This window comes from Sinocyclocheilus anshuiensis, unplaced genomic scaffold (assembly GCF_001515605.1).
Source record: "Sinocyclocheilus anshuiensis isolate Anshui unplaced genomic scaffold, SAMN03320099.WGS_v1.1 scaffold730, whole genome shotgun sequence".
NCBI lineage: Eukaryota > Metazoa > Chordata > Actinopteri > Cypriniformes > Cyprinidae > Sinocyclocheilus > Sinocyclocheilus anshuiensis.
Window position 1 is genome coordinate 48,086 of NW_015544160.1, and position 24,111 is coordinate 72,196.

The following is a 24,111-nucleotide window of genomic DNA, read 5'->3' on the forward strand; positions in this document are numbered from 1 at the left end:
TTGTTAGGGGTGCCGGGGGGGGGGGCTTAACAGTTCAGAGGGGGTGCTAAAAAACTAAATAAACTGAGTGAAATTAATGAACGCCTAAGCTTAAGATATCTAAATAGCATGCATTTTCAGCCACCTTGTGTTATACAGCAGCTTCGAAAAAGGCACATTTTACATTTTTTCTGTGGTATTAAACTTCTCATATGCCACTGTTATTAGTGATATAACTTCTAATGCCAACTGTCAAATATGACACTTACAAATTAATACAATTATGAAGGCACATAAGTAGGGATTTTTTTTTTCTTTTTTATTGTTTTTTTAATTTATTTATTTATTTTTACACATATCTATTTAGTCATTTTTTCTGACCATCAAGTGTCAGTCACTCTCAATGACAACTGGCAGGAAAACATGGTACATTCTAACCATTTTTGTGATGTGTCGTATCATGTGTCGACGATAGCCAGAGATATTGTCAAAAGCATCAAAAATAGGCAATATTAAGAGGATTTAGCATTTCCAATTAATGTAGGCCTGTTAAATTCTTCTTCTTATTATTAGGCCTGTTATTATTATTAGGTTACTTTTATTATTAAATTACATGAAATTATTGCCCCGCAATAATTTCATAGCGCATCACCGCATGACGCGTTATGAGGATAATTAAAGTTTAGGCTATTAGCTTACTCCTCATTGAAAATGTTTTTAAAAAGTTTTTTTAAACAAGTCTAATAATTTATATAATGAATTATAGACCTATAATTAAAATTATTAACACTACAGTCATCAATGAAAATTAAGAGCAGCTTTATTTCGTGCACAGATTTTCAAAAACAACCTGTTTAACGCGAAATATGTTTCTTCTCATGTTTTTCACGATATGGGCCACAAGAGAAATATTAGGGAATAATTTAAGACAGTTATATACCGTTATCACCATATGCTGAAGTAGTTTAGTCTCTCAGAGAATATGCGTCGTTAATGCAGCGTTAGAAAGCTCTGTCAGTTTTTTTACTTTCACCGGCATAACTCTTGCGCACAGTTTGCGCATTGCGTGCTTGTGTTACTTGACCCCTCCCCCATAATATAACTAGTTAACAGGCCACATATTAGGCACTTTATTAAGTTTTTAATCGTTGTTTTTCAGTGTTAATGAAAGTGACACCAAAAAACAGGAACATTAGGAAATCCTTGTTGGGGGGGCTGTGCCGGGGCCCCAGCCTAGCATCCGCCTAGGATAGCCCTTTGTAATCCTAGTAACACTTCAGGGCCATGATAGTAGGTCACCTATCACTGAGTGATAGTCAGTTCAGTTCTCTGCAAGTGCCGCACAAGTCCTGAAAAGTGAAGCCAAAATGTTTCAATCACCCCCAGGTTGCTGGCTGCAGTACCGGTCAGAAACCTTAACCTCTCCATGTAAACAAATGGGACATGAGCCAAACTAAAAAATCAAGTTACACTTAAAATATTTTTATCCCAAAGATGGTTTCTGTCATTTTACATAGTTCTTATCGCACTGATGAATGTTCAAGGCAAGAGTCCTGCTCATCATTAAAAACTAATAAGATGGTCTAGTAAGTGCACAAGGCTACATCATAAATGTTTATGCCCTCATGGCAGGAAAATACTAGTGGAAGAGAGTAGAGATGTGTCATCAATCTATTATTATTATTTTTTTTACAGTCTATGGTTTTCTGTTCCAGTGTGTTAGCATTGCTATTGTATTAACAAGTGATCGTTTTCAGGGTAAATATTACAAATGTGATTTTTTTTTTATTAATTGCATGTTTTTATCAAAAGATCAAAGACAATATTAGATTTATTAAGCGGGCAGGCTATACTACACTATGCTGAGCAGATAAGAACATGGAATGTTTATTTTTACAATGTATGGCTTTGAATATTTAACATTATTAGTAATATTTAATTTATAATTTACATTAATTTACATAATTAAATTTAAGACTACATTTCATAAATATTTTAGCCATATTTAAGCCCATTTGTTCATGACACCAGTGTTAGTTACCCAGATGATATACAATATTGCCATGGACGACTGTACCAGAGGGGTTCTGACATATTAGTAAATGTTTGATCACCAAGCAGGATTTAAAACGGCGATGGGAGGCAAGCACACTGACAAGGACGCTAAAGACCGCAGCCTCTAGCATCAGTCGCTAGTGCATCCCTTAAGAACAGTGGAGTGAGGTTTACTCACACAGCTCTTACCAGCTGGCCTCCATTACAAATTGATGATCAGAATCAAGTATTCTAGTTGTGTAATAAAATGAATTGATGATATGTATACTTTGTATGCATACTTTGTAAATGATATGTATACTTTGAAAAAAAAAATCATCTTTACATCATCAGCATAGTACGCACTGACCTCGCAAATGCCTTGAATATTTTTTGCACTTAATTAGTTTGTCCACAATGCACTAACACTGACCCAGTCCACTATTTCAGATTTTAAACAGGAGGTGGAATGACAATAGGCACCTGCGTTGACGAGCGCTTGTGTGACTGGGTAAAAAGATACCCACAACTCAGTTTAAACAAATACAAAGACATTTTTTATTGGTCATAACGTCTGGAAAGAAATAGCACAGACACTTGACAAATATGAAATTTCCTACTGCATGTGTTAAATGCTGTGCATCCACACACTCTATCAAATGGAGTATACTTTGAAAGGATGTGCATTCAGCTGTACGCATCTGCATCAAACTTTTGCATCAAAACTGAAGTATACTTTGGGTTTTAGTATGGTAATTTGCATGACACCCTACCACAAACACGATACCCAAGTTTACATGTTAAGTGTTAAATGATAATCCTGAAATTAATTCAAATTGAAGTAATTCTACATATATTTGTATCAGCATAGTTAAAACGTTTCAAAGTGAATAGTGTTTTTACATTCAGGTGAACCACAGAGCGGAGAAGAAAAAGAGGAGAAGGTTGAGCCACTTGAGGAAACGGAAGAAGATACAACCCCTAGATCAGCTGTAATTGAAAACATCCAAAACAGTGGTCAAGAGTTTCTGACAATGCTGGTGGAAAATATCCTGAAAGGATCTTCTGCTGAGTCAAAAGACTTCAACATCGAAATGATACCAGAGAGTAACTGTGCTGTGGTGGCATTTTCCAATAGCAAGTGTAAGTCATGGGTTGTATCCCACAACACAATGTACTCTTCAGATGTGCATGCAAAATTCTAGCCTTTTACTAAGGTCTTAGTGGTGATCACCGTGCTCTTATTTCCTGTTACTTATATTTGATTCCACAGCTGCAGAACATTTCTTTGTATCCTATCCAAACAATGGAATAATTAAGAAGAAAAACATGAAAGTCCGATTGCTTGAGATGACTTCAAAAGTGAAAGCTGAAGGCTTACCTCCAAACTCAAACTCTGACTTAGTCATGCTGTATTTTGACAAATTTGGAGAAGTAGAGGATGACGGGGTAACATTTGAAACAGATCAGTCAGCAATAATAACTTTTACAAATCTTGAAGGTACATGAAGTAGTAGCATTTGATTTATTAGTTGAATTTCATTTTGACAAATGCATAAACTAAACAATGTGTGCTTTATCAGATGTGCAAGGAGTCCTCAAAGAGCAACATCAGCTTAAAAAGCAGCCTTTCAGAGTACTGCCATACTATGAAACACTACAAACAGCTCTATATGGTAAAGACAGACCCACCCTGAGACTTCCAGAGGCATTTATTCAGAAGATTGATAGAGCTGTATGGCACCACTTAAAGGAAAACCAAAAATCTATGGATTCTATCAAGCAAGCTATGTCCAGTCATTTTTGTGAGATGGATTTTCAGTCCTCAGCAGTGAAGATCAGTCCTTCTCAATCCCTACTTAACAATGGTGTGCAGACAAGAAAACTCATTCAGACATGGAGAGAAAATGTCCTCTCTGAGTTTTTATCATTAACATCTGAGTTTAAATCCACTGAGTTCTGCATTCAGAAGGATGCGTGGACAGAGATACAACCTGAAATCCAAAAAGCAGTAGTGGGAGAGGCTGTCACAATGGTTCCCAATGTGGATGAAGGAACAATAACTGTAGCCGGCCTGAAAGAAGATATGAACAGGATTGAGGGAATTCTGACAGAAACTGTTGAGAGAGTCACCCAAAGAATCCAAAGGGAGAAGGGCAGTGAGACGGGTGAAACCAGTATGACTCCATCCATTTACAATCTCGTTCTCCGTGATGGTTTGGAGCAGCAAATTTGTGACAAATTTCCAGAAATGAACATCACATACCATGTGCACAGCCGAAAGTTAACTTTTTACGGTCTGAAACATGAGGTGCTGGAAACAAAGAATAAGATACTGCAGGCTGTTCTTAATTTGATTCATAAACCAATTGAGCTCCACCAATCTGTTTTAGATTTTCTGCTCTTCAAGGATGTAGAGGAAATGACCAACAATTTGTTTTTAAACAAAGGAATCAATGTGGCATTAGAAGCTGATGGAAAGAGAGTTTTGCTTGTTGGGAAAACAGACAATGCATTGAGTGTTGGTGAGAAGCAATTGCAGACAGATCTGGGTCATCTGAGCTTCAGTGTAGAAGATCCCAGTGTTCTAGGAAGATCAGACTGGCATGACCTAATCTCTCACATAAAAAACACTGTCACAAATGTCACAGTACAGACAACTGTCAACCAGGTGGTGGTTTCTGGCTTTGTAGATTCCATTACCAATGTTGAACAAGAGTTACATAACTTTGTTCAGGAAAACTCTCAATTTGAGAAAACTCTGAAGTCTCACAAGACTGTTGTCACATTCATAAAAGATCATAAAAAGCAGGATTGGTTTGAAGAGGTGAAAGGTAATGTGAATGTGGACTTCAAAGGTGAAGACATTGTGATCAGTGGCTCAAGGCTTCATGTCTCTAAGTGTGTGCTTCTGTTTGAGGACTTGCTTAGATCTGTGCATAACTGCACCATGAAAATAGTTAAACCAGGGGCAAAGAAGTTTTTCAAGGAGAAAGAGTTAATGTGTGTTACATATGTCCAGACAAATATGAATTGTTTGGTTCAGTTACTAGATGAGTACGACCACCCACATGACACAGTTCAATCACTGATAATAAAACCTGTTTATCATTATAAAACACATGAAGGAATGGAGATTACAGTAAACAAAGCTGACATGTGCTCGTTTCAAGTGGATGCAGTGGTCGGTGGATGCAAAGAGAACCTCCTACTGGATGGAGGTTTAGTCAAGGTCCTCTCAGATGCTGCTGGTCCTAAACTTCAGAATGACTGCAACCAGACTGTCAAAAAACGGAAGTTGACAACAGGTGATGCTGTTCTCCTCAATGCAGGAGGGCGGCTGCGATGCAAACATGTCATCTTAGCAATAGGACCTAATTATAATATTTACAAACCTCAGGAGTCTGAAAAGCTCCTGAAAAAAACTGTGAAAAAGAGTCTGAATTTGGCAGATCAAGAAAGCTTCCAGTCTTTGGCAATCCCAGCCATTAGCTCTGGTGTATCTGGTGGTGGTTTCCCACTGGACCTTTGTGCAGACACCATTGTGAAAGCTATAAAAGAGTTCTGTGATTTTGTTGAAGAGGACAATACACTGAAGAAGATTCACCTAGTTGACAATAATGATAAGACAGTTCAAGCTTTAGAAGCAGCAGTGAAGAAGGTTTATGGGGTCAGTGCGCTCACCCACAGCATGGCATCTGGAAGCAGTTCAAGCAGCCAGCAGCAAAACCAAAACCAAGCAAGTTCTTCTCCAAGCCAACACCAGACTGCCACACTCTTTCAAGGAGCATCACAAAGTTTTCAGACAAAAGAAGGTTTAACCATCACCCTTATGAAAGGAAACATTGAGGACACAACAGTGAGTTCAGTATTGTTACACATAATTTTATTTGGTGTCTTACTTTTTGCTGAAGCTCATTTTCTATTTGAAATGCCAAAATGTCCTTGAGAGAGATGTACTTGAGAGGGTTTTATTTATGTTTGTTTTCCTTCAAAAGTTTCAATTTTTTTGTTAATTTTGAAGTAGAATGTCGGAACATGATTTGAGCTGACTATGCATCTGTAAATATCTGCTTTTTTGTGCAGATGGACGTCGTTGTGAACACTCTCAGTAGTGACCTAAATCTCAGCGTGGGAGCTATTTCAAATGCCCTTCTCAAAGCAGCTGGTCCTCAGCTTCAGGTTCTGCTCAATCAGCAAGTCACAGGCTCTGCCAATATTGGAGCAGTCTTTGAAACAGCAGGTGCAAACCTGAAGAACAAACTGGTGTTCCATGCTGTTGTGCCACACTGGAATCAGGGACAAGGAAATGAGCAGAAGGTAATACTCATTGATTGATTTTTGGTGATCAGTAGTTAAAAAAAAACTGTTTTATATAAATGTTTTTATTTGGTTTGAGCAGGTGCTGGAGGATATCATGGATAAGTGTTTGAGTCTGGCAGAGCAACGTCAGCAGAGCTCCATTTTATTCTCTGCCATTGGCACAGGAAACCTGGGGTTTCCAAAGCCACTGGTGGTCTGCACTATGCTGGACTCAGCCTTCAAGTTTAGCAGTAAAAGAAGTTCAAAGCATGTGAAGGAAGTGGTATTTGTTCTTCACCCCAAAGATACACAAACCATTCAGGTACAAGATGTATGATGTCATATCAGTCTTTTTTTAGATCCATGTGGAATTCCACATCTGCAGATTTTTGACACTTAGTACAATAATAATTAGTTATTTTCACTTCACTAATACTATATGTCACCCACAACAGGTATTCACAGATGAGTTTAGCAAAAGGTTTTTGGGCCAGTCTGCCTCAGCAAGTAACCCCACACAGCCGCAGAGCACAGGTGCCCAAAACGTCACTTTTTCTTATCCAACCGTTTGTGCAATCACTTATAACTAACTGATCTCACTGTCGTTTTTAGTGGATGAATGAAGTCAGTCAGTTCCCCCTGATTATGATACATTTCCTTAATGTTTATATAGTTCTGTTGTATTTTACAATGAAATTACAGGCCCCTTCTCAAAGGTCATAACAAAATCTGGGATTCACGAGACTACTGTGGGAGGAGTAACACTTCAGGTCCTGAATGGTGATATTACTTTAGAGAAAACTGATGTCATTGTCAATTCCAGCAATAAAGAGTTTACACTGAAAGCAGGTAAAGTTACTAATTCTGAATTAGTAGAAAACTGTTAATGCTTTTTATACTCATGACTTTGATTAGAATTGCTTGCTGCTTCATTTTATAAGATAGAAATAATATGAGTTGAAACAGAGAAAATAAACTAATTTTATCTCAAATGGTTAAGGTGTCTCAAAGGCTATTTTGGATAAGGCTGGTCCAAATGTAGAAGCTGAGTGCCAGCAACTCGGTGAGAAGCATGTTTTCATTCCTTGACTAAAATATTTAATAAGAATGAAAAAAGAATGAAATATTAATTAATCATTTAATAATCTTTTCACATGCTCTAAAACTTTAGCACATGTCTTATAATTCTAGTTCATGTGTGTTGCCAGGGGCCCAGGCTAAAAGTGGACTCATAATGACTCAAGCGGGGAATTTACAGTGTAAAAAGATCATCCACATTTCAGCACAAAGCAATGCTGGTATGATCCAAAGCCATGTTAAAAAGGCACTGGAAATGTGTGCCAAGGAAAAGTTAACCTCCATTGCATTCCCAGCTATTGGTACAGGTGAGAACAAACTCAACAAGACAAAAAAGAAAGAAAGAAACGGGATAGTGTTGTCAATCTTTATGTTAAAAAAAGACTGTCCTTACATATGAAGAGAAAATATATGAATGCAATTTGTAGTAATGTTAGTTTTTTTGTTCATTTGTTTTTCCTTCTGGAGCATCAGTGAGTATTTGAGCCTTCTGTAATAGTTGAATATGAGTCCCTCAGTTGTCCTCAGTGTGAAAAGATGGATCTCAAAATCATACAGTCATGTTTGGAAAGGGTTCAAATACATAAAAATGCTGGAAAACCAAAGAATTTGTGGGACCTGAGGGATTTTTCTGTTGAACAGTGGGCAGTTTAACTGTTCAGGACAAACAAGGGACTCATGAACAACTATCACAAAAAAATAAAATAAAATAAAATAAATAAAAACAGCTGTGGATCCAGGTAACAACACAGTATTAAGAACCAAGCGTATATAAACTTTTGAATGGGGTCATTTTTATAAAGTCAACTATTATTTTCTCTTGTGGACTACATGTAATCATCTTTTATGTGAAATATTTTATTCAGGTCAGTACAAAATAAAAAATTGCATAATCTCAAATTGTGGATTAGCATTATAAATAAATAAGTGGTTATTATAATGTAATGTACATTATATATAAGTTTTTTGTTTTTAGTTATTAATTTTTTTACTTTACATTAATTTTGGCAGCCCTAACTGAAACATTATCTTTATATTGTCAATGCAAAACTTTCACTATAAACATGAACATGGATTTTAGTCGTGACTTTCTTTTTCCTAGGAAAAGCAGGGTTGTCTCCGGGTCAAGTAGCAGACTGCATGTTGGATGGTATACTGGACATGATAAGAAAAACTCCCCAGTCAACTCTCAAGCTGATCAGACTGGTTGTGTTCCAGGCCCAAATGCTCCCTGAATTCCACAAAAGCATGCAGAATCAAGAAACTGGACCTGCTAAACAAGAGCAGAGTACCTGGTCAAAGATCAAAGGTATGATGACATTCCACCTACATTTATAGAACATGAGTACCCTTTAAAACATTAATGAATAAAACAGAATAGTTCAGGAATGCATTCTCATGAGGTCATTCACAACAAAGATATATAATTTTATTTATTACACAGCATATGCCGCTAATGTTAAATCCTTCTTCACTGGATCTTGGGAGAAAGAAATAAAACAACATGGTGGCAAAGACTTTGTCACTGAAGGCGTGCAAGTAGATCCAGTATTTTTTTCTATCTGTGGACCATCACAAGCAGATGTGGATGAAACAAAGCGTTTCTTAGAGGGTATGATCGATCAGGAACAAGTGTTCGAGTCCATCACAGACACAGCGATACTTACCTTATCAGATAAAGACCAACAGCGAATCCAGGACCTGCAAAGCACTATAGATGTGACTATAAGGCTGGAATACAAAGCGAATAAAGGTTCAGAAGAAACCCCAGGACAGGCCACACTGATAATACAAGGTCTCAGCCGAGATGTTCTAAAAGCCATTCAGGAAATCCAAGACATGCTCAAAACAGCCAAAGAGAAAGAGACACTGCAAAAAGAAATGGATTACACAAGTGAGCTTGTTGATTGGCAGTATGAACAAAGTGGGCAATTTAGGAATTTTGATCAACGTACAAATTTTGAGTTGGAAAAGGCCCTTGGTAAACAAGCTGCAAACATCAGAATTTCCTTCCAAGGCCAAACTTACCAGGTCACACTGCCTGAGGGTCCAGCAGTGTGCACCACTGGTGGAAACCAGATGAAAATCAGACGCATTGACAAACTGAAAGGTATGTAAATGTAGTATAATTTATCAATAAGAAAAACAAAACAATAAATATATAAAAATGAATTAAAATTAATAAATGTATAAATTATTATACTGCACTGGAACTAATGGTGTAGATTTTACCATCATATTAAATAACTAGACGCTTTTCTCCATTAGCTACTGAAGATATTCCACAGTACTGGGATGGAATGGCACATAACGAGTTGTGCAGAAAGTTTAATTTGCAACCAACCAGCACAGAATACAAAGAGGTAAATGGCCTCTTCCAGGCCACTTGTCCTAGCAACAAAGTCTTGAAGGTATGCATGTCATTTTATTGTATGGTATTGTATAGTATTTATTCATTAATTATTAGATAGTCTACAGGACTGAACATTGCTAACTAAATCAGCATATTAGAATGATTTCATGAAGGATCATGTGACAATTCAGCTTTGCATCACGGGATTAAATTATATTTTAAAGTATATTAACATAAAAAACGTTATTTTAAATTGCAATATAATTTCAAAATATTAAACTTTTTTCTGTATTTTTTATCAAATAAAGGCAGACTTGATGAGAATAAGAAAATTCTTTAAAAAACAAAATCTTACTGATCCCAAACTTTTGAACAGCAGTATATATATATACAGTATATATTCTAGGGCTGTCAGTAAATTTGTAAATTTTGAGTTGAATCTCAAATTCTGGATTCGCATTAAAGGGTTAGTTCACCCAAAAATGAAAATTAGACTGTGTTTTACTTACGCTCGAAGCATCCTAGGTGTATATGACTTTCTTCTTTTAGACGAATCCAGTCAGAGTTATATTAAAAATTGTCCTGGCTATTCCAAGCTCTATCATTGCAGTCAGCGGGTGTTGCAGCTGAACAGTCCACAAGTCGTCAAATAAAGCGCACGCATTCATAATAAAACGTGCCACAGATGGCTCCGGGGGGTGAATAAAGGCCTCCTGTAGCGAACCCATGTGTTTTTGTAAGAAAAATATCCATATTTCAAATGAAATTAACACTTTTCTCTCACTTCCGCTGACTGTCTTACACTGAAGCAGTTCCGGCGGATGACGCAGCATGTCGTCGTTGCGTGATTAGTGACGAATGCGGAGAGAGAACAAAACAAAACGCCGGTCACGAATTAGAAGTACAAACTGAGGATTTGCAAAGAAAAATGTTGGAGGATTTTGATATAAACCAAGAGGAGAATAGTTTTCCTTTGCTAAAGTAAGGAAACTTTGCTTCCTTTGTTCCTACAAACAAACTCGCGAGACTAGCATACCTCAGAGGCATGCTCGCTGCACATACGTGCTGCGTCATCCGCGGGAACGCCTTCCGCATATGAAAGATAACGGAAGTGAGAGAAAATAGTTTATTACGTTTGAAATATGGATATTTTTCTTTAAAAAAACACATGGATTCGCTACAGGGGGCCTTTATTCATCCCCCGGAGCCGTCTGGGGCACGTTTTATTATGAATGCGCGAGCTTTATTATCCCCCGGAGCCGTCTGGGGCACTTTTTATTATGAATGTGCGAGCTTTATTTGACGATTTGTGGACTGTTCAACTGCAACACCCGCTGACTGCAGTGATAGAGCTTGGAATAGCCAGGACCATTTTTAATATAACTCCGACTGGATTCGTCTGAAAGAAGAAAGTCATATACACCTAGGATGCTTCGAGCTAAGTAAAACACAGTCTAATTTTCATTGTTGGGTGAACTAAACCTTTAACATACAGAATTGAACATTGCTAACTAAAATGCATTTTTCTCCTAAAATATTACTTTGTGTTTTCTGAACAGTTCATTCAATTTTAGAGGATTTCAACCCATAGTTATAGATAGAATTTTTAGGGTGATTGTAGGTGGATCGAATTTTTGAATTAGACATGCAGTGCAATACATTGTAAACGGCCACGAAATAAACGTGGCAACATCACAGACAACTCAGTTTCATACTTGTATCCATTATGGGATTGTTATTTGTTTTCTGTAGATTGAACGAATCCAGAATCCTGGCATGTGGAGGAACTACCAGAATAACAAAAGTGTCATGGAAAAAAAGAATGGTCATCAAAATAATGAGAAAAGACTCTTTCATGGAACCAGTGAGCAGACTATCAGTCACATCGAAAAGAGTGGCTTTAATCGCAGCTATGCAGGAAAAAATGGTAAAGCATTTTCTACAATCACTTAAATATTCAAACTTCACATTCCATCATACTTGATTTGAAGTGTTAGATTTATGTGTTGTTGATCTCTTAATGTTTCTTGTTACAGCTACAGCATATGGAAAAGGCACTTACTTTGCAGTCAATGCAAGATACTCTTCTAATAACACATACTCGGTGCCAAATGCTCAGGGACATAAGCACATGTACCTCTGCAGAGTCCTTACGGGTGATTATACTACAGGAAATTCAACGATGTTTGTGCCACCTGCAAAAAATGCCAGCTTTGACCAGTACGACACAGTTGTGGACAACCCTAATGCGCCTACCATTTTTGTGGTATTCCGAGATGATAATGCTTATCCTGAATATTTAATCACTTTCACTTAGTCACTGAAGATCAATCATTTTACACAGTGAGGCCGAAGATTGGATCACATTCGATAAAATCAAGAAGGTTTTTAAATGAAACTATAGTAGCCTACCCATAACGTCTTATTGAATCATTACATTTTGAAAGGGCTTTAATTACGAAAACTGCAAGTGCCTTATGAAATAATTTTCTGTTGTTTCTACTGTAAAGTTTACAAAATTGTTAATCCTGGTGATATTTTCACTAGATATGCACAAACAACACAATCCTCAGGCAATGTAAACAAACTGCTCTGCAAATAAAGATCTTCAAAACTTCAAATTCTTTTATTGTAAATTCTTACACCCTTACACAACATACAACTGATACTTTTTGGCATTCAAAAACGTTTATAGGCACAATCAACAAGTATGTTTGCTATTCCACATCTTAGTTATGAATATAAAAATAAATCAATACAGTTAAATTTCTGATTTGTCCAGAAAGTAGACATATTAAAGATATATTATTGGAAAACTAGATCTTGGGATTCTTGAATTCCAATATAACAACCAAAAATAATACTTTGTGTTTTAAGTTTTAAAATCATATTTGTCTATATACTTGTCTTCATACTAATATTTATAATGAAAAACTCCAAATCTTATATATACTTGGACAGACACATTGAGAAATATTGAAAGCCAGATAACCTTCTGTCATGTCAAGAATTACTGTATCACACACACACCAAAAATTAATTTATTAATTAATAAATTAATTAATTTCAGTGAAAATGAATGTAAAAACAGAGTATGGCATGATGTCAATATCAGCAATGAGACACAAAATAATGATGGGGGAAATATTGTGTTGATTTAGGAATTATGTATTCAAATCACCAAGTCAGTGTCAAAGTGCTTAGTCTGTCTCATCTAAGTAGCTTTCAGCAGGTAAAAATAAAATTATGAGCAAAAATAATACATTTGCTCAGTTATTTTGTGTTCTCCTAATTTGTCTTCTTTAGCCCAGGGAGAGTGAGTTCATACCTGTTTAATTACAGAGAAAAAGTTACACATAAACATACACCATCTGCACACTTAAACCTTATAAATTAAAAGATTCAGCTGCGCAACAGAGTACATTAGTGCATGCCCACTTTTTCAGTGGCGTGGGTTTCAGAAGTATTTTTTCTATTCATTTCTCCCATAAGGATTTTTAAAAAGTATTAATTAAAGCATTATAAGCCATGAACCAAACCAACCAGCCAACATTCCCTGTGTTTCATGGGAGTGGGCATTCCCTGCAAGCTCTTTTAGTGCAATTTGCTGGCCGTGACTCTGACTGGTGGAATTTTTTTCACAGCATCTTTGGTCATTTAGTTTTTCACCATAAATTGTGCTGTTAAACATGATTATTTTGAATAAGTCGAAATAATGCAAACAGATGGTTTCAACAAAAGCACATCCCATCAATAAACAACCTCTGAGCTCACAATGGTCTTTAAAGCTTTATAAGTTGTCATTAAAAATCTATTTCCCTATGGAGAAAAGGACGTTTTTACTTCTGGAATCCAACTGTTACACTCTAAAAGCCACAAAAAATCTTAGCTGACCACATTTGCTGTCCTTACCATTCTGTGAAACCCTTGATGAGATCCATTTCAGACATATCGATCAAAACCTTTTGAAAAAGCATAAAATGAAATTTTTTAAAGTGACAGTCAGGAAATGTCCCGAATATTAGAAAATGTTTTTGATATATGTTTTTTCTTCATATATCCATGTCAATCCATGTTCTTTATCTACTTACCATTCCAATCTCCTTGCGCTCTCTTTTGTGAAGCATTTTATTGTTTTTGACGGCAACATCCAACTTTCTTGTTCTCGCTTCCTCCATTGACACAGCAAACTCAAATCTGAGATGAAGAGTTACGTTAGAAATCTTTGAAACTTTTCCAACAAAAGATGAAAATACTCGGTTTTCAAGAGGTGAAAATATGCTCTAACGTCTCATTGAAGACGGGGTTCACGGTCTTCTTTTTAACTGAAGTGCGCTTGCGGTGCTTCCACGTCTGATCAGGCAGCAGATACATGCGGACGTAAGTATCAGAGCCCCTCTCGCTGCAGGAGAACAGATCCCTAAGTAGAATAAATCATAGTTCTTATGATTCTTTGATCTGTGATAGTTACAATGATTACAAGTTAAATAAAAAGAGGGATAAGCAACTTACTTGCAGCTGCTAACAATCACAATGAGCCGTTTCCTTAAGGTGGCATAACGCAATGTGAGTTGGATCTGTCCAAAGCTGCCCTGATGATTCAAGATGGCCCTTCAATGAACATATAAACTTGTCAGTTAAATCTGAAGTTTTTTGTAGGACACAACATTTGTAAGCAGCACCAGATTGTACCTACTCTGGATAAGTAGCATTGTCTGTTAGATCGAAGCGAGAAGAAGCTATAGAGTTCTCCGACAACAGGCTGTGGGAATCATAGCGACGCATTTGACTGGGGGTGGAGGGGGTTGAACGCAGCGGCTCTGTGCTCACGAAAGTGCTTCGTCGGTAGGGAGTATACTCCGCTTGGAGTTCATTATAGGAGCTGACTGAAGATGGCATAGGGACAGGAACAGTCTGTGTTCTGGAGAGTGGGACAGATGAAACAGGCACTTTCGGGATGCCCTGTACAGGTTGAGCTGGAACTGGAGTTTGAGGCTCAGGGTGTGTTTGGGTAGAGAAGACTTTTTCCTGAGCCTGATCTGGTGGAGTGACAACCTTTGGTTCCCGTTTCTCCAACGTAAGAATCTAATTGAGACGACAGATATAATGTCATTGTTAACATTATCCCAGCAAATATTACAACATTATAGTCATTATTATAGTAATCTGTGTCTTGATATGTAATAGAACACTTAAATATATACATAAACATTTTTCGCTGTTCTTCAGCTCAGTGGTTCTAAACTGGTTGGCCGTGACTCAAACTCGGGACACAGGTCTGTTCTGATCGGGTTATAGATGGCAGGATAGCAAAATAAACACTTATGAACTTTAAAAATGTAGGGGAAAAATATAATTGTGACACTTCACAAAAGGTTAGATTTGTTCAAATTAGTTAAAGGGTTAGTTCACCCAAAACTGAAAATTCTGTCATTAATTACTCACCCTTATGTCTTTTCAAACCCGTAAGACTTCCGTTCATCTTCGGAACACAAATTAAGATATTTTTGATGGAATCTGAGAGCTCTCTGACCCTCCCATAGACAGCAATGCAACTGAAATGTTCCCAAGTCCAGAAACGTAGCAAGGAGATCTGTAAAATAATCCATGTGACATCAGTGGTTCATCCGCAATTATACGAAGCTACGAGAATACTTTTTGTTCACAAAAGAAAAAAAAAGACGACTTTATTCAACAATTCGTCTCGGCGTGACGCAGCTGACACAGAACAGCATACGCTGTTTACGTCCAGCCGATACTCTCCAAAATGTCGCTACAGGGTGATGCGGAGGAGACGAATTGTTGAATAAAGTCTTTTTTTTTTCTTTTGCGCACAAAAAAAGTATTCTCGTAGCTTCGTATAATTGCGGATGAAAAAAGAAAAAAAAAGACGACTTTATTCAACAATTCGTCTCGGCGTGACGCAGCTGACACAGAACAGCATACGCTGTTTACGTCCAGCCGATACTCTCCAAAATGTCGCTACAGGGTGATGCGGAGGAGACGAATTGTTGAATAAAGTCTTTTTTTTTTCTTTTGCGCACAAAAAGTATTCTCGTAGCTTCGTAAAATTCCGATTGAACCCCTGATGTCACATGGATTATTTTACAGATCTCCTTGCTACGTTTCTGGACTTTTCAGTTTCAGTTTCAGTTGTATTGCTGTCTATGGGAGGGTCAGAGAGCTCTCAGATTCCATCAAAAATATCTTAATTTGTGTTCCGAAAATGAACGAAGGTTTTACGGGTTTGAAACGACATGAGGCTGAGTAATTAATGACAGATTTGTCAGTTTTGGGTGAACTAACCCTTTAATGCATTAGGTATTATGAACTAACACTGAACAACAATTTTGACACCATTTATGAATCTAGGTTAATACATTTAAATATACTACTGTTCTTTTTAAATTCATATTCATTATAAATATATTAAATTATTTATGCAAACTGTAATGTTTTATTATTAATCGAAATAAATAAATGCTGTAAAGTTTATTGTTATTTAATGATAATTAATGTTATTGCATTTAACATTAAGGTAAAGTGTAAAGATTTTTTTTTTGTATGATAGTTTTAGCACTGTGTTTGGGCTTGTGAAATCTAGAAGAAAATAAAAACAGCTGCTGTAGTTCACTCACTCACCCTGAGAACAGCTTTCATCTTGATCTGGCTGTTGGCTCCGGAGCGCTCAAGCAGAAAGCGCTGGTCCATGGTCATGTCAGATACATTGAGCAGCCGGACCAATGGCAGAGTGAGTTTGCCCAGCGAGGATTTCTTCTCGTGTTCTTTTACCTATGGCCACAGGGTAAACGAAAGAGAGACATCATTTTCTATTAATTATATTATAATACTATGAGTTTGTTATAGTTATCGAGTCTTGTGTATAGAAGAACAAGAATAATTCGTTCTTCTTTAATATTGTAAAATGGGTTATGGTTTTAAGACTGGTTTACCTCAACATTCAACACTTGGTTATTCACACTGTGCACAAAGAATGTGAAGCATTCATCATAAGTTGGGTCTTTTGAGGCAAACACAACCTGGCAGAACAAATACAAACACAGATGAAAACACTCCAGCTTCTACATTTCTGATTCATGGAGTTCGAAAACTGGGAAACAGAGTGGATTAACATTAGATACATACCTTGCTTTTTTGACTTTGCTGATCAATGGAAAACTCCACATATGAGTTGGGATCATTAGTTCTTCTGGTAAGCTGCAATTTAAAATGGACACAGATGGAAATAAAGTTAATTAAGGTCATAGAAACATTTTGATAATTTAAAAAAATTTAATACATTTTTAACTCCCATATTTTTTCATGGTCATGACCATGAATTGCCATGACTTTTTCTTGACCTTTCCACTCGTTTGTGATTACTGGATTAAAAAATCTAAAGCATCAAAAAAATCTAGCACAGATTTCCATTTATGTCAGGTACCAATACTTAGCAGTGATATATTTAAACAATTATGCATATTAGCATAAAAACGTCTCCAGTGAGACAAAAAAGAACTGATTGCAATGCAGTTCACGGATGATTTAGCTAGTGGTGCAACAAATACCACATTATGCCAAGAGTCGTTCTGGCAGTTGCGAAGAAAAAAAAAAACTTTTAATTTTGACTGAGAATGTGTGCAGGGAATGTTTTTCATTTCTATGTCCTGACCAGCAGATTACTCCACTAATAGGTCTGTGATCAACTGACACTGAGGTGATATTATGATTATGAAACTACAACACTATGAAAAAGCCCAAGAAAAAGCCCTAATGTTTCACCTTTTAATTTGCATGATGTATATGTGGTTAACGTGATCATAGCTGAACCAGTGGTAGAAACCAGTTGAACAGGTTGCTACAATTACAGAGAAGCAGTAACTAAAACCTGTGCCTTGACTTTATCATGCTTACAGCTGCAACGCTATGATATAATCTCTGGAATGTTCTATATTCAGTGCGAGATGGCAGGAGGCTGCATTCCAAACGCATGAGATGGAATAAGAGTGAAATACCTACAGTAGATATCTAGCTTTTTGACTCTACAACAGAAAAAGAAAGAAAAAGTGTTTTTTTTCCCACCTTGTTTTTGAGGAAGCCTAATACACAAACTTTCCAGAAACGCTTAGAGAAATAAATCACTCAAAAATTATAAATCAGTCATCATTTACTCACTGCCGTAAAAGGGCAAAATTAATTTACATTTCAGATTGCTTCTCACACAAACCTATCATATGGCATTAGAAGACTACTTTTGGTACTGTATGTGGTATTTTTATGGTGTTTATAGTGGTGTGCACAGGGAGGTCGCAGATGCTAAAGTGCCCTTTCGGTCCGATCTAGGTGCCCCTGGACCGAGATTTCTACTGAGGGGGAACTAACCCACCCCCAACCACGATTTCTAGCAAGGGTGACTTCATTATGTGCTTCATTCTTCCCACATAAGGTCAAGGACAATAGCAGCCATTTCTTACCCGAGCTTCTTTGGGTGGTTTTCCATGCTTTTCATTATGGGTAAATTCACGGTGGTCTTTCTAAAGGCACAGAAAAATGGTAAGAAAGAAAGGAGATATATCACAAAATAACACTTGTTCTCACATGCTGTGGTTGTGTTATGATAAACTGACAGTCTTTTAGTTGTACATGTATACTCACAGGCAGATTAGAGGCACTGTCCAGGTATACTGCCAACATGGCACAAGCGAGCCCATCACTGGTCTGAAAGGTGAAATTGAATAAAAAATGCATTAAAACACCTTTACATTCCATCCAGTTTAATTTGTACAGTTTAATATAACGTTCACATCGGGGGGAAAAACACACACACATTTTATTAGAAAATACAGCACTTAAATCACAGCAGGTATTTTAACCATCTAGCACAGTATCTAAATCATCTACACTATTATAATGCAAGAAATACAAGCTTACCTCCTGCAGTAGTGCTGGGTTTGTGTGCAAAGAAAACCATTGCAATTTCATATGTATCTGACCGGTCTCTATGTCCTCCAGGGTGAACCACTGAAATTCAAAGACAGAACTTGGTGAACAACTACAACAAAAATTATACAAGTTTTATATTATATCATAGTATATTTTAGCACTTTTTCAATGTACAGAGAAATTCCAATAAATCCTTTGTTCAACTATAAGTTAAGGGGCACAACAATTCTGATCTTTCTAAAGCTCACCTCATCTATCTCTCTGTCTTTTTTCACATCCCCACAATCCAGACTAAACCTGTGGCAGACAATCCAACATCTCACACAAAATCACATAAAATGGGCAAAATAACAACCACGATCTTAGCATACTCATTACCTGCCCAAAAAGTCATCGGCATCTGTGTCTTCGTCATAAAGTTTCACCTCCAACTCTTGCCCAGGAGCTTCATGAATGACAAACTATTTAAAAAAACAGATATTCATGAGATCTCTATTTCACATGTGAAATGACTTTATCCAGATAGATTGAGGACTTCTTAAAATTACCTCATAAACTTCATTCCAGCGTGGATTCAAAGTTTCTTTGATGGTCTTTGTTTTGAATTGCTTGTTTCCGACCCTCAGCACAGTATATGGATCTGACTTGCCCTTTACAAGGCCCATCATGTATGTGTCTTTGGCTACAAGATCCCGGGCCTCCAAAACATGGACCCGTACAACTCCCTAAAGATGTTCACATAGTGTAACTTATTCTGCATTTTGAAAACAAGCATACAAAAAGTTTTTTGGCTGATTTTGGCAGTGGGAACCAATTATTCCAAGTCTTACTCGAGGAAGAGGAAACTTCATTTGATCAACCTTGACCTGATCAATCAAAGGGAAGCACATGCGATTGGGCAGAACCATGAGAGAGGCGATGATATCCACAATGGCTGATTCTGACAGATGACTAGAGAGTAAACAGAGATTTAGATTTACATGCCAAGAAACACTAAGTATCATGTTTGATCATGGAGATTAATAAATTAACAGCCATTTAATGTGTTATAAGATATATAATATTCATGGAAAATGAGGAACAAAGAGAGACTTAACATTGTGTCAGGAACACAAACTAAGTCATTTTATTTCTAATTTAAGTGAAAAGGGACATCTTTAATCTTCAATAATCCTGTACTATTTATCCCTCCCTGTACTGGAGGCTTTCACGTTATACACATTTGTTTATATGTAAACTTGTATGACAACATTCCATGTCCTCAAGCAGTTTTGAACCAGGGTGGCTAGCTAGCTAGCTGTTTGGTTTTTCCATTTTGTTTAGCCCATCCAGCTTTAACATGACTGAGTTGCTCATGCTGATTACAAGGTTGACTGCTGGATAACACAAAGTAAACACACAATTTAAAGCACAACAGACCAAAGTGCTTAAGTTATTAAATAATGTGATAAAAACACTTTGATACATGTGTATTGAGAACTGTAAACTACAAAAAATAAAAAAATAAAAAAATACAACAAATGTGCATGGACCTTTCAACCATTTATTAAGTGATCAAAATAATTAAAATCAATGAACATACCTTAGTCCTGGACCATCCAAAAGGTTGGTCATTCCAGTCCAATTGACTTGCAGAGCCTGAGAATTTAATTTAAAATGTTCATGTTTTGCTAATGAACTCATGACACTTTTGTTATTTTTTTTATTTTAAACTAGCCAGTTGCATGTAATGTCCATACTCACGGGACGACGAATGAAGAACATGGTGACTCCACCTACAAGAGGTGCCTGGCCAATCAGAGGCTCGAGAATTACTCGTAGCATTCCCTGAAGCTTAAAAGAAAACAAACACATTCATAGTTCTTAGTTGCTTTCATATTCATTAACGTTTTATACATTCACTTTGCTGTGCTGTGGAGACTCAGTAAGGGTCAGTAAGATAGATAGACAGACAGACAGACAGACAGACAGATATATTTATTTAATATGAAATTAATACTTTTTTTCAGCAGGAATGCATTATGCTGATTAAAGTGACAGTAAAGACATTTATAATGTTACAAAATATTTATATTTTAAATAAATGCTGTTCTTTTGAACATTCTGTTCATCAAAGAATTCTAAAAAAAAAGTAGCAGTTTCCAAAAGAATCAAGCAAGACAACTTTTTTTTGAAAACACTGAAAATAATAAGAAATGTTTCTTTAGCACCAAACCAACAAAGATTTCTGAAGGACCACGTGACACTGAAAACTAGAATAATATCTGCTGAAAATTAATCTTTGCCATCACAGAAATAAATTAATTTTAAAATAGTTAGAGAAAACAGTTATTTTAAATTGCAATAATATTTCACATTATTACTACTTTTATTGTATATTTAAGCAAATAAATACAGCTGTGGCGAGCATAAGTCTTTAAAGACTTCTCACAACCCTAAACTTTTAAACGGTATTGTGACTATCACAAACGTGACCATGCCTGACATTAAAGGCAACTCTTAAATATCAAATGAAGAAAATACCATCTATTGTCATTAAATTCAGCTATTCCTTCACTAACCTGAAGGCCTTTGACTCCAACTTTGATGGCTGGTTTAACATCTGCATCAATGTCTACATCAGCTTCATAACTACAGGAGATGAAAGGAAAGAGAGCCTTAAAACATTTCAGGAACATATATGGTAGCAAAACCACACATTATATCAGTCATATATGGGTTTGCAAGATAATCTGGTGTCAAAATGAAGTTCTATGTCACAGCTCACGTAATGTTGAGGTCAAGGATGACCTCTCTTGTTTCCAGCTCATGTGTGTACACCCGTACCCCTGTAATAGTTGGAGCCTGAAATGTAAATACACAATTGTAAGCTCTTATTTGACTGCTGAAATATTTATAATAGTGGGCTACTACGGCCTATTGGCAGTTAAGGGCACCGAGCCTCAGATTACGAAATCATACCTTCTGTCCCATGTGAACTTTAGTAAAGGTGAAGGTCTTCAGATGGGGGCTGGACGATCTGACAGATGGCTGAATGTTTTCAATGAGAAGCTTTTCCATGTACATGCCAAAGAACGGCCATGCTTGCTGAAGAATCTACAAACAAGCACATTTATTATAGACATGCATTAGCAGCAAAAATACTGAAATAGTACAATTTAAACTCCCACAGGCAGACAAATTTATGAGATTTGCCAGCATTATGACAGGTGCAAATCAACATTTGAGAAATCTTACCTTGTTGATCCAAGCAGCCTTCTCAACATCTGCAAAGTGTATCTATCGGGGACAAAATAAAGAAATAAGGAACAGAGACAAATAATTAATATTTCACCACAAAATTAAGGTTCGCTTGTCTAGAAATCAAAAACACTTGCTTGCAACTTGCTTAAATATAATTTTCAGCATATCAAATTCCATATAATTCTGTTTTCCTTTCAGCTTTTTATGAACTATGAATTAGATCAATCCCTAAAAAGTTCAGAGGGTTCAAGGGGCATTTTTAATTTTATTTTATGGTGTCATGATATCTGTGGCCAGTAATCTATAATATCTAAATCAACTGTGAAGATCAGGTACGCGATATCACCCAGATATTTTATATAGAAGACAATAAGCAACCTGACAACCTGAAACAGCATGACTATTTTTGTCACAAAGGGTTAAAGGGATAGTTGACACCAAAATAAAAATGGTTTAAATTCAAATATGCTGTCTCTAGCATTCTTCCAATATCTAAAGGCAGCACATCTCCTGTGTTTCCCAGAAGAAAGATCGTCATACTGGTTTGGGATGACATAAAGGGGAGTAAATGATGGCAGAGTTTTTATTTTTAGGAGAACTACCCCTTCAGGGTTATACTGGAGTTTGTAAACATAAAAATCTTGAGAACTGTAGCAACATAAAAGCTGGATACTATAAAATTTAACTTTGCAGTTCCAATAAACAACATCATCCATTTGATATATGTCTTTCAACTTTAGTACCACATTAAAGGGTGTGTCAGATTCTTGTTTTAAAGTATGAAGGGCTGGGTATTTTAATTAAGAAACTCAAGCCGACACCTTTGTTTGTGATGTTCCCAAAGCAATACAACGAGAAGCCACACCTCATACAATTCATGACCATCTAGTATTGCTTGGATACTAAGTATCTATATAATAAAGTACAGTAGAGTGTTTTCCCAGCAACATAGCCTACTACATCTTTGCAACTACTTAAAATACATGTTGCACAGATCACTTCATTTAACTTATTATTCCAGGTCAGTAAACATGCCAAAAAGACCGCCCACCCAAGCTGGCATGTTCATAGCTTTGAGTTCAGTGCTGATCACGTCCTTCTCGTTTTCCAAAAAGTCAATTGCTGTATCGATCCTCTGATCTTTCCACCTGCGGTTGTTTTTCCACATGGTCCACATCAGCATGCTCAGGAGAATCCAGCTTATGCTGAGTCCAAGCGAGCCGGTCAGGTATACAGGATAGCACAGGACAATCGCTCTCATCATGAACATCAGGAACTCCATGATCAACTGGTTGACATCCTTTACACTGAGTCCTGGATTTCCAGTAGAGATGGAGGGCTCTTGACCCCCACTGACTGCAGCACTCATTGTGACTCTGGAACCTGGTTATTGATTTAAACGTAGACGCAGATACGTAGTAGAAGTCTGAATCCACATCAAAGACGATGCATCGCCTGTCGATCTTTGTGCTGGGGTTGGTTTTCCAGGCTATCTGAGCTATCAAATCCAACCATCAGATCGAAAGAGTGAACAAACCGTTTACCGTGACGCGCTCAGCATCCCCGGTGACCCGTCGTGTTTAGTTCATCTCCATTAAACCAACTGTGATTGTGGAGGAGCTGGCAGTTTTTGCGAACTTCCGTGTTTCCCATCCATTGGGTTTTTACCTGCCAACCTCGAAGTAGACACGCCTAAATTCCACCCTTTTCTATGTGTGAGAAATAGTACATTAGTGCAGTTAGTTGACAGACGGGATCTGCCTCGAAACCAAGTGATTGCAAATTGAAAGCGATCTGTTCATGGAGGTAGCCGAAGTCGCATTAAATAGTTGCTGATGCAGAGTGAGTGGCCGAGATTTATTGCAGGGCGATTTTTTTCACTTGGATGAACTTAGTTTTGTGTGATTTGAAAGAAACGTGCTTGAACAGCAAGAAGAAAAATAATCAACATTCGTTAAAATGATAGATTATAATAGCTTTACGCTTTTTATTATCTCTTTATTTAGCTTAAACAACAAGAAGAAGAATACGCATTCGTTAAAATGATAGATTATAATAGCTTTAAGGTTTTTAGTCTTTATTTAGCTAGTTTAATATTTTCCTTTTAACGTAAAATATGTTGATATCTATCATATGTGCACAATCTGATTTTTAATCTTTATAGCAAAGAATATTGTCAT

At 36.8% G+C, this 24,111-nt stretch overlaps 2 protein-coding genes across 4 annotated transcripts in view; one reads left to right on the forward strand and one right to left on the reverse strand.

Annotated features, from left to right (window-relative positions):
• The window catches only part of parp14rs1 (poly(ADP-ribose) polymerase family member 14-related sequence 1), a 13,451-nt gene extending 1,369 nt beyond the window's left edge, over positions 1-12,082 (forward strand). Inside the window, exons 4-17 of one of the 2 annotated variants that reach the window (XM_016495564.1) lie at positions 2,923-3,156; positions 3,287-3,514; positions 3,597-5,872; positions 6,100-6,333; positions 6,416-6,637; positions 6,771-6,849; positions 7,018-7,164; positions 7,316-7,378; positions 7,524-7,700; positions 8,495-8,701; positions 8,837-9,502; positions 9,661-9,803; positions 11,498-11,672; positions 11,782-12,082. In XM_016495564.1, the coding sequence (XP_016351050.1) occupies positions 2,923-3,156; positions 3,287-3,514; positions 3,597-5,872; positions 6,100-6,333; positions 6,416-6,637; positions 6,771-6,849; positions 7,018-7,164; positions 7,316-7,378; positions 7,524-7,700; positions 8,495-8,701; positions 8,837-9,502; positions 9,661-9,803; positions 11,498-11,672; positions 11,782-12,062 (5,132 nt within the window). In that variant the 3' untranslated portion in view covers positions 12,063-12,082. The remainder of the gene's footprint in view (positions 1-2,922; positions 3,157-3,286; positions 3,515-3,596; positions 5,873-6,099; positions 6,334-6,415; positions 6,638-6,770; positions 6,850-7,017; positions 7,165-7,315; positions 7,379-7,523; positions 7,701-8,494; positions 8,702-8,836; positions 9,503-9,660; positions 9,804-11,497; positions 11,673-11,781) is intronic. The other variant, XM_016495565.1, reaches the window with a different exon arrangement.
• Positions 12,083-12,996: 914 nt separating this feature from the next.
• LOC107695576 (extended synaptotagmin-3-like) lies at positions 12,997-23,756 on the reverse strand. 2 transcript variants are annotated; one of them, XM_016495568.1, is made up of 23 exons: positions 22,983-23,756; positions 21,926-21,967; positions 21,650-21,784; positions 21,456-21,532; positions 21,250-21,319; positions 20,432-20,521; positions 20,271-20,326; positions 19,519-19,639; positions 19,237-19,413; positions 19,067-19,149; positions 18,937-18,985; positions 18,677-18,766; positions 18,401-18,463; positions 18,220-18,279; positions 16,892-16,963; positions 16,699-16,785; positions 16,388-16,537; positions 14,442-14,830; positions 14,258-14,356; positions 14,034-14,165; positions 13,837-13,942; positions 13,658-13,707; positions 12,997-13,073 (listed from the first exon to the last, which is right to left on the reverse strand). In XM_016495568.1, exons 1-23 carry the CDS (start codon positions 23,298-23,300, stop codon positions 13,034-13,036), a joined length of 2,556 nt encoding a protein of 851 aa, XP_016351054.1. In that variant the 5' UTR covers positions 23,301-23,756; the 3' UTR covers positions 12,997-13,033. The 2 variants fall into 2 exon arrangements, with proteins under 2 accessions (XP_016351054.1, XP_016351055.1); XM_016495569.1 differs by having other exon boundaries at positions 23,476-23,752.
• Between the last annotated feature and the right edge of the window lie 355 nt (positions 23,757-24,111).